The sequence below is a fragment of the Morone saxatilis genome, unplaced genomic scaffold, assembly GCF_004916995.1.
Source record: "Morone saxatilis isolate NCDOM2014 unplaced genomic scaffold, NCSU_SB_2.0 Contig1, whole genome shotgun sequence".
Classification (NCBI taxonomy): domain Eukaryota; kingdom Metazoa; phylum Chordata; class Actinopteri; family Moronidae; genus Morone; species Morone saxatilis.
Genome location: NW_023339651.1, coordinates 14,308,222 through 14,321,568, shown reverse-complemented (window position 1 = coordinate 14,321,568; position 13,347 = coordinate 14,308,222). Strand labels below are relative to the sequence as shown.

The window sequence follows — 13,347 nt, the reverse complement described above, 5'->3', positions numbered from 1 at the left end:
TATTTTTATGATAAATAACGATTTTTTAAAGTAGCATAAAGGGAACTATATCACAATAAAATAACCTTGAATCCTTGAAAATGGTTGAGTACCAGTTGGACATCCCACAGCATAAACATTCAATTATAACTGGATCTGTTCCACTGTTTTCCCTTAACCTCACCGTTGATTAATGTCATTGCTATAAATCTGCTTGTGTTCATTCATCAATTACTATTATCAATATTCAGAGTATTACTCTAAACCTTTGGAGATAATTTTGTTTTTGAAGTGGTTTGAAACCTTTATTTAAATTTTGAAAATAGAAAATAAACTGTAAAATGCATTAATATTTTCAAAAGAGAGGGCAATGTATATTATAAAACCACCATCCCCTTATTATTGCACAAACACACATACTAGCTTCAACTGTAACATATGTAACAATAGAATAAGGACCTGTTAGTTATAAATAGTATAAACTATTTTTAAATCCCCAGATTGAAAGGTTTAAAGAGTTCTAGATCGTTCCTTCTGTCCATACTGGCTGTGAAGAGATCTCTTCATAACATGAAAGCTCCCTTCACACCCCGCCCGCTCCTTTTGCAAGTGCACATTCTTGACTATATCTGACTTTATTATTGAATGCAGACATTGTGTGTAATATTTATAGTGCATATTATGGATTTTATTGCTTCCTCCATTGCACTAATACGTTCTAAAGGCTTTGGACAACCATTAGCATCTTGAATTGATGATTGAAAGTTATTCCCTGTGTCTAAATTAAATGTTAAAAAGTTATTCAGTTTTGTTTTGTTTTTGACTTTGGGTCTGGTAAGATGGTCAGGTAAAGTGTAACAATATATGAGATCCACTGATAAATGCAAATACCACCTTTTGTTGAGCTTTTGCACCAAACAGATATGGAGTCATTCTAGGTGCTGCAACTTCAATTCTTCTTTTCTACCCTCAAAATAACATGAAATAAAGATAATGACCCATTGTCAGCTCATTTTATTCCTAAGTAGTTAACTAGTCAAGTAAAACTTACATTTCTTGTGCTTTTTTCATTATTATTTTAATTGGTGCAAATTATTTTATTTGTAAATACTTTTGCCCAAAGGAACACTTCCATTTCATCAATGTCAGTGAGTAAAGGGAAAGTCTACATTAATGTTACTGTAGAACAACCTCAAAACCAACCAGGACAGTGAATAATACCTGCTCATTAATAATTGTTAATGTAGGAAAAAGCCACCAGGCAGGTTGTTAAAATATAAGCTGCAGTTTGAATATAACAGGAAGTTCTGCCACACACTGTGTTTTGATCTTTTAAAACGAACACTGTTCTCAACAGTAGCTAGTAACACTTATTTTATACATGTAGTCATTGGCTTTGACCAGTATGTGCTGTGCAAAGATGGGTGAATAATGAGTGCACTTATTACTGAATGAAATACAATAGTTCCAATTCAACCACTTCAATATATTTATTGATATATAAGCCAAATTCAAATATAATGTACCAGTTCAAACCAAACACACCAGTTTACCTGGCATGTACGGGCTGTAGGAGGAAACCGGAGCACCCAGAGGAAACCCACAGGGAGAACAGAAGAGTTGACCCCTCATCCACCATTTGACAATGTTCCATCTAAATATATGTTTCCTGATGTTGAATCTAAATTGATCTTATGCAGCCGTTAAAGTCTCATTCTTATAAATCTGTGAGAACATTTCTGGGAGCAAAGCAGCAAGTTTTAGCCACAAGAGATCAGAAGTGCACAGTTTTCTTTTTCATCCTTCTTCATTACAGGAACCCTGCGGAGGTTTTGATCACTGGTGGAAATATGGGGCAATGTTTTGATGACTGGGTTCCTGTTTTGTTTCTTTGTGTGTTGTGCTCTACCAGCATGTGCAAGAGGACGCACTCGTATGTGCACCAGCATGTGTGTATCATTGAGGTCCGACAAAATGTGCTTTGGTGAGAAAGAGCGTGCCTTTAAGATGAATACAATAAATGAGCATTAGCGCTGATGATCAGTGGCAGTCACTGGGGTTGATAATGCTTGGAGCTTCTTGTTAAGCCTCTTATTCTGTTATATGGCTCAGTATCCAGATGACATTCACCACTAAAAACAGCCGAGTGCACTGACTGTGACATCAATACATTAAGATCATACACACACTTTAGACCTGTGAACTCCTGACCTCTTGTGGCTGAAATCAGTCTAACATTGTATCACATTCAAAACAAACTGGGTGCAACATGGGAAATGTATTTGTCATTATATTAACATATGTAGGGCAGGAAAACCAGCTGGAATGGAATATTGCTAGTAGACCCTCCTGAAGTCACATTTTGTATTTTAGAAGATTTAGTTCTTGAATGTAAAGTAGGAATTTATTGATTTGTAGGCTCATTGTTAAAGTGTTTTGTGGAGATTTTTAAATAAATGTTCTTTTTTTCAAACTTTAGATGACTAGTTTAGAGAAATTAAACAGAGAAAAACCAAACAGTGTGCGGATGTGGCAGAGTGGAGACATCTGTCCCCTCTGCCGATGAACTCGTTCTACTGACTCAGTAACAAAAAGAAAGGGCTTCAGGAGGGTCTAACCCACCCTAACCTTAGCCCTTCCTGATGTCCACACACAAGTTGAATAATCTAACACTGAGCTGCATTTTCTGACAATTAGTGTCAAGTTCTCATCAGTTCATTTACTGAGATTCAATTAGACATTGTTAATAAAGACATGGGAAGAATGATATAAATGTTGATTTTAAAAGGATTTGAATGAAAAGAATGAAGCCCTTTCCTTCTTTTATAGTTTTTTCTTTAAAAAAAGCAAGAGCATAGAGGACAATGTGTTGGAATACTTAACATTATTAATGTAGTTAGGCTTTAAAATAAATATTTCATCAACTAATTTACTCAACAGAAATCTAAAAGGGGATGAGAGAGTTGAAAGACCTACATTTCCTTACATATACTGTTGCTTTTTGTAGATGGTTGTCACTGTAACTCACTAACACAAAAGTAACAGAAGAAAAGGGCTTTAAGATGGTCTAACCCACTGACTGACCTTACCTATGTATATCATAAGGTTTTTCTTTTTTATAACCTAATCTATCTGCTAAAATTAAATATTGCTTTAAAATTAAAAATAAACTTGTCATACCTTTCTGATACTGTAAAATTTGAGGGTTGCTAATCCTTTTGACCTTTATAGATATAAGGTATATCACCTGACAGTGACCCCTTATAACTTTTAAAGAGCTCTGCTCTTAACAGCAGCCTTTGGTCCTCTTCAGACACTGCAAATAATCTCTAAACCGTGCTTCAAAACAATAAAACACATTCAGTTGGCTTGTTCAGTTTATTATTTTGCATGGTTATCTCTGCCTCTGTCAAATTGTAATGATTTAACATTCACTGAAGTCTTAGTTGTTTAGCTAGCTAACCTCAGTTACACTACATTCATGTATTCAGGCTTTAGAGTTTAAAAGTAAGTTACTCACAGCATCCAATAAAAAGGCTTAAAAGGCTTGTAAATACTTTAAACAGGTTTTAACTCTAGTTTTGTCTTTCTTTGGCAATTTTAATGATTTACATTGAAATCTGATAGTTATTTAGATAAGTGCGTAGATAGGGCTATCCATTTGAAAGATGTTGTTTGTATTTATATTACTAGGGGTTTTCCCTTTTTCTTAATCTATTTATTTTGTGTTATATTTATTTCTAGATGATACTTATCAGCCTCTGAAGGCCGGATTAGGCGGAAGTTGTAATCACTTTGATGATTCCCTGACTTTTCATCTAGAGTCATTATCAGGACAAATTTCACTGAACTGTACCTTGTGTTCACTGCTAATTCATATTCCCATTTGCCTGAAAGCACCACTGTGCCATGTACAGCCACTAGCGCTAATAGCATGTAGCTTTAGACGCTTATTCTTGTTAAAAAAATCTCAATGGCGATAAATTAATCAGTTAAGATTTAAAGTCAGGGCTTTGGTGATGCTACAAGCAAGGCTCCAGACAGTCTCTTGTCTTTGACTCCGGTGTAAACACATGCTTCTGTAGGCTCAGGAAGATCCTCCATTCCTGCAGTCTTGCAGTGCATGTACTACCAGTAGAGGATGTGAGGGGAACCAGCCCATTTCATTATCTTCATTGCAATTAAGCTGCCATTTTAAGGGTATCACATGACCTGATCAGTGGTAATCAGATGCCCTGATAAGTTCACCACAGCCTGCTGAAATCTGCACTCTGATAAGTCGGTCATATCTAATCTTGGGTTTTAGTCTCTGTGTATATCGATGTATGGGCTGCAGTTTTATTAAAGGATTACAGACAACTCACACTTTAATTGCTGCAACAGTTTGGACAGTTGAAATGAAAAAGAACTGAAGTCTCTGAACAATGATTGGCACTTTAAGTCTGTAAGATGATAATTTCATACGAGCTGTGCTTTGCTTTGATTTGTCCTGTCTCTGTTCATATGCCAAGGGATTTACACATTCAAAGCACATACTGTAAATGTGAACTCCTGCTGTTGTGGGTCTTTGAAAGCAATTCATAATGGTAAATCATTGTCTAAACCAGAGAAAAACCAAGGAAGAGTCACTAAAGTCTTTATTTCACACATATAGAATTATTTATGTACTACACTACTACGAGTGTATGTATAATATTCAAAGAAATGTCAGCAATGATGCATGAGTAGAGGGCAGGATACATTTTAGAGAGTTCAGTATATTTATTACATAAAGAGATTTATTTCTCCACCAGAATGGTATTCCTGGCAGCAGGAGGAGATGGCTATGAAACAGCCTTTACTTAACATGCAGGGAGACACATTTCACAGAAATTATGATTGAACAGTTAAATTACTAAAAGAAATGTGGGTTAGGGTTTGACATTTTACAGCTTTTTTGGTAGCTAGTCAAATATTTTTTAGGGAGGTGTCATTTTTTTTTACTACAGAAGAATAGCAACTTTATTGAACAACAGTAAGTAATCTGTTGGAGTATTTTCATCAAACACTTAATAAAGTCACCCGTACTAAAAGTGTGTTTCTCTTATGTTTACTTCCGTTGGATACAGATTGGTGTGTGTGCACACACTGTAACTAAAGGGCTGTTTTCCTCTGCCTTTGCAGGAGGAGAGAGATTTATCTGTGTCTGTACTTCTCTCATGTTCTCCTTCAAGCAACAATTAGTGACATCGCAAATATTGTGAAAGCCAATTATGGTCTAATATTTAAATACATTCAAAATACACAGGCACATAGTGAGACTTGAGACTTCCTAGGAACGAAGCTGGAGACAGGTGGCATCGACTAGTTTAATTTATTAAACTTAACATGACAGCTCTAAGATTCCTTGTGTTTAGGAAACAGATGGTGGTTTTGTGTGAAGCTGGTTGGAGATCAGTCTTAAATTTCAAATAGAAAGTTTTTATTGAAATAAAATACAAACATTCTTACAGATACATATATTTATACATAAAATAAATAAGTAAAAACTGCACAACTTATCCTTCTGGCTGCATTTGGTTCATTTCCACTTGTGTTCTTTTACAAAAGAAAGGCAGCTATAAATGGTCACATATCATCCAAGAATGATTCAGCCTCATCTTAACAAATCTCTCATTAAACCTTTTATTTTTCTATTTAGAGCCAGCACATCCCAACTGTGCATCATCTGTGAATCAACCAAACATGACTGTGGTCAATATCAGAGCTATTTGAAACACTGTGTTATAGTGTGCAAAGTTTACATCTTATCAGCAAGATAAGAATATGTGGATCTTATCTAGACAAGACTTCAATGCTGTCTAATCATTACATGTGCATGTTAGCAAACACAAAATCCCTTTCAACAGAATAAACAGGTGAGCAAAGGAAACAAATATAAAAGATCCAAGTTCAGTGTCTCTTGGTGTCATTTACAGTCTGTGATGGGTTCCTTCATATTGACAATGTCTCTCTTACAAGTTCTTTGGATGAGGAGGCAATGGTGTTATCACAGATAGTGGAGAGTGATACATCTGTATCAGTGTTTGAAGGTCTGTTGTTGCCCTCTCTAAAGGATCGGCCATTCTTTCTGAAAGAGTTCCTGATCCTGTTGGAGAGGTGGTCGGACACACGCCTCGCCACCTGCCTGAGCCTGCGGTTCTTCAGCTTGATCAGGCCCACGTCGTCCTCCAGCTCCTCGGGTGGCACATCGATGTTCCCGGAGTACCAGAACACCCACCAGATCAGGCTGAGGAAGATGATGATAGCCCCCGCATAGATGAACAAGTCGTGGATAACCAGCCCTCCAAACACCCCCACCAGCATGATGAAGATGCCAAGTATGTCGTGGGCCACTGCGAACCAGAATGAGCACTTGCAGCGGCCAACTCCTCCATACCTTCTCTCCATGACTGGCTCGACCTGTATAGCTGTTGACATGGTGGCAGTGGAGATCCTCCAGTGCCAGGAGCAGTCTGCCTTTTCTCAGAGGTTATCCAGATGTGGAAAGAGGAACAGGTGCTTTTAGCTAAAGTAGGACTGTGAAATGTAATCCTCACTGTCTGACAAAAACACATGAAACAACCTGCAGTGACATTGGTCAAAGTACAATGTACACAAGCGGTTATCAGCAACAACCACACCGGCTCTATGACTGTATTGGATGTTTCAAAGGAAGCAGTTACATCATCACTGACAAAAATAGTGTTTCCACTTTCCATCTTCTGGTCAAGCCCCTTGGCTGTACCGTTTTCGTCTCTGCTTCTCCTTCAGTATGGGGATCCACACCAGCCCCATCACAACAAACATCAGCCCTATGGACAGGCAGGCTGAGGCTACAGAGCTGGATGCTTCAGTCACCCCCAGTGACTGGAGGAGGAAGAGGAGGCCGCCTGCAGCAGACATCAGAGATCCCATCGCCATCACAATGATGGGTTTGTGGAGGTAGGCCCAGCCTTGGGCCACTGCAGCGGCACCGTGAGGGTCTGGACACAGGCTCTGACTCCCAGAGTCATCTGGAAATGAAGTTTCTCCAATTGCTTCCATGGTTGCTTCACAGAACAGAAACGCCTGTTACCGCTTTGTTTCTTCTCCCCTCTGAGAACCTTTAACACATGAATAATGGAAACACCAGCCACTGAACATCCGTAGCTCCCCAACTTTCTGCTTAATTTCGGTCTTGAGCCGTTCTGTCTGCTCAGCCAGTCCCTGCTGAAATCAATGCAGCTACCTACCAACAGTCATATGGAGGAGTTATATCGTCTGTATGATCAATAAGAGAGCGTCCGCATGATGCATCTCTCATTCTCCTGCCCAGTAACCCGTGAACACACTGTAATTCCAGATGGCCCACCACACCCACACAGCAGAGGGAGGGCTTGGATGAATAGACAGACCCATCCCACCTGTTGACAACAATTTCATCACCACCGATTGGCTGGCCACTTAGTGATCATCTTGTTCCTCCAAAACAAATATATACTGTCTATTGAAATGTGGAAAATTAATTTTTTAGTGTCACAGATCAGCTCATGTGTAGAACAATAGTTCTTCAATATAATGGACATAAAGGTGTTGAAAATGCAATACCTCATATGGGAAGTAATTGTGCCCATGTAGCATTATTGCACGCGAGCAGCAGCTGTACAAGTCCCAGTATAATCTCATAGACAATAGGCATGTCATCTGATACAGCTGGCTGCTATACATGCAGAACTCTGATGGCTAAACTCACAGTGAGCAAACAGTTCTCAAGGTTAATGCACTTCAGATGTTAAAGCACACAAAAGGTTTATTAAAACATAAAATATTCTGTACAACCCGATGGTAATCCTCTCGGGTGAACTTTAAACCGAGTGTGACAGACGCAAATAGGCAGAACAGTTAAATTAACTGTTTAGAAAACCTAAACTAGAGGGTGCAAACATTTTTCACTCACAAAAGCTAAAAACTACATAATTGTCTGTCTATTTATGTTCACTGAGTCATTCTGCAAAGTCATGTTGTGTTGACTCCCATTTTGAGAAATGCATTCATGGAGCATCATACTGGGTGTTAGTTTAACTTTGTTTGAATCAGTGACGATTAAATAGAGCTGTATTATCTCTTCCATTGTGACATAAATTGTTTTTCCTGAATGTATCTTTGCATATCTACCCTAAAATTTAATATAGGATGTCAGATAGAGTGATTGTTAAAAATTTAAGAAAAGTAACATTTTCACATGTTAAATTGAGAATTAGATTTCCTGCAGAACTACAATTCCCGTTCAGACAGAAGTAAGCAAAACAGTAAATAAAACACAATTTTTATTATATATAAATATAGCCAAGCAGACATAAACCTTTATAAGTCTATTTCATTTGATTTTCTCCATTTATCAGACAAGTCATTAAAACCAGTGATCATCTCCAGGTACAAATATGTACAAAAAGGTAGGGAATACTGGAAGGAAACAAAAACTAAACCAACAGTAGCATCCAAAGCAGACAGATCACTAAAAACCTAACAGGGTGCATCAGATTTTTTCCATCTTTATTCCACTGATTGTGTTGGGGAGGGTTTATATCCTTCAATTTAAACAGAATTGAACAACTAGCTAATAGAGAGGGAAAGGCAATATCCTTCTGTAGGTGAGGAGGAAGACTAGAATCATCTGAAAATGAGAATATACCAAAATAGCAATAGTAGGAGAAGGCATCATATTACAGCCAGTATTGGGCATGGTATCAAAAAAGGATGTCGAGAAAAGGACAAGTTTTGGGCAAGACCACAATATGTGGTATATGGTCACTGGGGTTTGCACCTGTCACACACAGAGCTTAGGTTTGAGAATATTCTTGCATGTTCAGCTTAAGAGGAGTGTAGCTGACGTAGCACTTTAAACTGTATTAAGGCAGGTAGAAGAGGAATGAACCCTAGAGGGATGTCCCATTCCTACTCAGGTCCCCTAGATAATCTTTCCCATTGTTCTCAAATATGAGATACAAAGGGATTCTACGTATCGATGATCATAGATAAAATTATTGAGGCCATACACTTATTTAGTATATTGACCTAGGCAAGATAATGTGATAGTTGGAAAATCAGCAAGCTTATTGTGTACAAAGTACCTCATTCGTAAGGTGATTAGTAATTTTGTATTTCATTGTTCACAGCTGGCAAAGTGTTATCAATATACAACTTTCTGATGCTACATAAACCCTTACATCAAATTTGAAGCTTTTGTCTAATAAAGATTGTAGAAAAGGGTGATTGTTTACTATAGGTGAGTGAAGAGGAAGACGTTTTTTTAACAGTTTCACAATGCGCAGTGATTGGGTTACAATTATATTTCCATTAATATTAACTAGTGTTGTGATGTGTGGGCTACTACCAATTAATATCATATTGCAAATGTGCCAATAGGCCAATATTACACGCTGGACCTTTAAAGCTGTAATTAATGTATCTGCTGTGCCTATTGTTACAAAGCATTTAGAAAACACAACAAAGCCAGAGATGATTTCAGATAACAAAGTTTATAATCTGCCAACCAAAAAAACAAGAAAAATAACAGACTGAATATGTTGACCATTCTGTGAACATTATGGTCCTGTGTACTGTGTAAAATGTCCATGTTGGGGGGGTAATGTGCAAAGATGCTCTGCTGAGAATCATTTCACTTTAGGCACTTTTCTTTTTACTTTGGAGTCGGCCTTTCCGGCTTTCTTGGTCAGTTTGCTCGGAGCTTTGTTCCCCTTCTTCGCTGCAGCAGGTTTGGGTGCTTTCTCCAGCTGCTTCTTCTTGGCTGGCTTCTACGAGAAAGAAAGACAATGAGAGTCTGCAGTCCACACAATGAAGACACAGCACTGCTGACAGCTGACATATTTCAATTGCTGAAAGTGTTAAATCTAGCAGCTGTGAGTAGCACTGACCTCCAGTTTAGGCTTTTTGATGGGTGTTGCTATGGGAACCAGCTGTGGGATTTCTTCGTTCTGTTCTTCCTCTGCCTTTTTCTCCTTTCCCTCTACAGTGGTATCTGTTTGCTTTGTGTCCTCTGTCTTGTTCTTCTTTGCCTTCTTTTTGGCTGCAGCTCCCTGAAATTCACAAACAGATGAGCTGGTTATTTGATACATCGTTTCAATAAATCCGGCTCAGACACAGAAATTGCTGAGTACGAACTAACTTTCTCTGCCTCCTCCAGCACGCTGAGGTGGCTCAGCTCTGAGGTGTAGATGGGCAGGGCCACTGACGTTTGACTCTTTATATGGATGAGCTTCATCACCGGTCCTTTCTGTAAACAGGTAATGCAAATATAAGTTAGTTATTTTAATTTTCAATTCTTATTTTCAGATGATTACACGAAAACATACCTGCAAATATATACACATTTTATTTCTTTCAACAGATCCTCCTGAATGTTACACACTGGGCCTTTAACCCTTGGTGAATCTGTCAGACTTGCACAACCAACTCAACTAAAACAACCGGGCAATTCTCTGGGCAGCAACACTCACCGTACGTAGTTTGGCAGCCACTGTTTGGACAGCAGCCTCGATGTTTTCTGCCACCTCGTCTGCAGTCATGGCGGAGTGGCCAACACGTGCCATGCTGTAATACAGGCCAGTTATGTGAGGCAAAGGAAACGCTATAAACAGCATCAGTACAGGTAATACAAATGCATTTATTTTTGAGTTTCACATGACACGTGACATAACATATTGTGTATCAAAGTTGTAGAGACAGGCTCCATAGGAAGAGGAGGTCCATCTGGATTTACATTGAATCTCTGTAGCACCAACTACTGCCCGCATCAAACACTGAACAGAATCGACAGGGTTGCTGAGAGGTGCTATTCATATCACAACAAGACATGAAAACATTTGTTTGACCCCTTGTTGAGGCCATACTAAAGACTGGTTGGTTTCACAGAATAAAACAGTTTCAGGTTATTTAGGAACAGATAGAGCAGTAGAGTTAATCTCACCAGCAGCAGCCCTTGTTGTTAACCTTCAAGCTGGTGCCCTGGATGACCCTCTGGATGTCCCTGGCCAGATGTTTGCTCTGTAGGTTCACAGACAGTGGCTCTCTAGTAAGGACAGAAACGGGGTAAAAATGCATCAACTGCAGCTACAGAACCACAAAAATCCCAGATGTTTAAAGTAGATAAATATGCAGACTTGTAGAAAAAAGAGGCAGCAATTAAGATACATTTTGCTGTATTTTCACTTTTTCTATATATGAAGTTTATGTTTTTAATTACACATTAGCCATTAAGAATTCACCTTGTAGAACAAAAGGTTGCTGTATTCAGTTGTTTGTTTTTTTTTAATCCTATTTCCTTGCATTTTATTCCCAGAATGCACTTCAAACAGCTGCCTTTTCACAGAAAACCCATGAGCAGTCTTACCGACACATAAATATGACATGAAAATAGGATGAAAGGTTAATCCTAAATATTACGGCTCTTTGCCTCCTTATTTAAGCCCTAAGATGCCAGCCATTGTGCATTGTTAATAACCAATAATTCCAACAATTATTATAATCATAGAAACATAAATTTCCAATACCAATGTGCAAATCTAATGTATAGTGTCACTGTGTTTCACAAGCAAAAATACCACTTTAATCTCACCCCTATAGGCTATAAGTGTGTAAATGGGACACAAAGAAACGTTAGTCTTTTGAAATCAGACTGCAGCACAACAACATTAAGAAGAACACACCTGCAATATGACACAGTCCAGTGTGTCTCAAAAGCAAATCTAATTGCTTTACTGGGGAAAACACGTTTTGTTTTATTACACTTTACTTATTTGGTTATTTGTTTAATACGACACAATTATTGGGATAAGAATTATATTATAATATATAATGTACTTCTTTTTCACTTTTAATAGTTATTCCTCTTCTCTATTCTCCCACAGACACTGATGCCCATAATGTTACACCCACCCTTACTGTTCACAATGTTCTAATTGTTTCATGTTTTGTCTTGTGTATTCAGTTTAATGTTGCACAGTATTCACATGTCACCAATGTATAATGTATATCACCAATAAAAAAATCTTTTTTTTTTTAAACTGACTGTACCATTGGTGTTTTAAGACCCAACAAACAGCAAAACTCCTGTTTTCTGTGGTACTGTACTGAAGATATTAGGGATTTAACATAAAACTATGACAACACTAAGGGAAAGGTCTTACTTTTTCCTCTCGTAGAAATGTTTTCCGAGGTGGGATGGCAGCAGGCGGCGGACGCGGTCGTCGGAGAGGAACAAGTCGAAGTTCCCCAGCAGACGCCGTTTGGCTTCATACGGTTTGTACTCTGTCCTCAGGGCCTTGTAGGGGATGATCTGCGCCGGACACACAGACACATCAACAGGAAGTCTTAATGTAAACCAAAAACCTTGTCGGCTGGTAAAACACAAGTGGTTTGTAAGATTTAAGACCAACTTTGCTATCATTATATAATATTTATGACACTCCACTGTACATTTCTCCATGCTGAGCTATATGCGTGTTATAACTCTGACTGGTAGATACCTCAGAGATGTTTTTGACTCCCTTCTCCTCCAGCAGCTTCTTATAAAACCTCTGGGTTTGTTCTGAGGTCATTTTGGGCTCATCTCTGGTGAAGAGGCAAACCTCGTCTGTGTCCGGCCGCTGGCCATGGGGCAAGGGACTGCGGGTGGAAAGAAACATCAATCAATCAATCAATGAAAACCAATAACTGCTGGAGAAGAACTACAGTACGGGTATGTAGCCAGCCTCATGCTCCCGTATGGTGGACTCACATGCGGATGGTCTGTGCCTTTTTGGGGACCTTCCAGAGGGTGAAGAGCAGGCTGATCTGCTGAGTCTCGTCCAGAAAGAGGGAGTCCTTGGTCGACTTGGATTTCAGGAAAGCCTGCAAGGCTTGGACAGCCTTTTTCACCTGGCAGAGAAATTAGACCCAGCGTTATGAAAGACTAAACAAACTCCAGTTTTGTAGTTATTTAAACTTGTTACGGTGCCGTTGTGAATTAGCTTCGCTGCTAAACCAGTCAGCAAGCACACACGCTAGTTAGCTTCCAGCTGCTGTCGACTCATAACAATATACTTGAACACAATTAACGTTATATTAACTACTATTAACTGACATACTACTTATAAAGAGCTTAATATACTGCAGTTTTTACCTGAGCCCGGTCCAACACTACTCCTCTATCCTCCGCCATGCTGTCTGCTTCACGTGTGTGCTGAAGCCACGCATGCGCAGTTGGTAGTCTACGTCACAAAATACCAAACAAACTTTATTTGTACGCCAACTGTGAACAGTGACGGAAGGAAAGTGGCCTCTCGACATGAACTGAAGTTAAAAGTGTGG

The 13,347-nt window shown here is 38.8% G+C and overlaps 2 protein-coding genes and 1 non-coding gene across 4 annotated transcripts; all 3 read right to left on the bottom strand.

The window, feature by feature from the left end:
- Positions 1 to 5,535: 5,535 nt before the first annotated feature.
- Positions 5,536 to 6,512, bottom strand: LOC118333108 (transmembrane protein 238-like). Its single transcript, XM_035668639.1, has one exon. It carries the CDS (start codon positions 6,436 to 6,438, stop codon positions 5,953 to 5,955), a length of 486 nt encoding a protein of 161 aa, XP_035524532.1. The 5' UTR covers positions 6,439 to 6,512; the 3' UTR covers positions 5,536 to 5,952.
- Positions 6,513 to 9,499: 2,987 nt separating this feature from the next.
- Positions 9,500 to 13,250, bottom strand: rsl1d1 (ribosomal L1 domain containing 1). 2 transcript variants are annotated; one of them, XM_035671254.1, is made up of 9 exons: positions 13,160 to 13,250; positions 12,776 to 12,915; positions 12,525 to 12,663; positions 12,186 to 12,334; positions 10,967 to 11,068; positions 10,497 to 10,590; positions 10,166 to 10,273; positions 9,915 to 10,076; positions 9,500 to 9,794 (listed from the first exon to the last, which is right to left on the bottom strand). In XM_035671254.1, exons 1-9 carry the CDS (start codon positions 13,196 to 13,198, stop codon positions 9,654 to 9,656), a joined length of 1,074 nt encoding a protein of 357 aa, XP_035527147.1. In that variant the 5' UTR covers positions 13,199 to 13,250; the 3' UTR covers positions 9,500 to 9,653. The 2 variants fall into 2 exon arrangements, with proteins under 2 accessions (XP_035527147.1, XP_035527156.1); XM_035671263.1 differs by having other exon boundaries at positions 9,500 to 9,791.
- Positions 10,701 to 10,832, bottom strand: LOC118335980. Its single transcript, XR_004797091.1, has one exon. It is a non-coding gene; the product is annotated as a small nucleolar RNA SNORA55 (small nucleolar RNA).
- Positions 13,251 to 13,347: the final 97 nt, after the last annotated feature.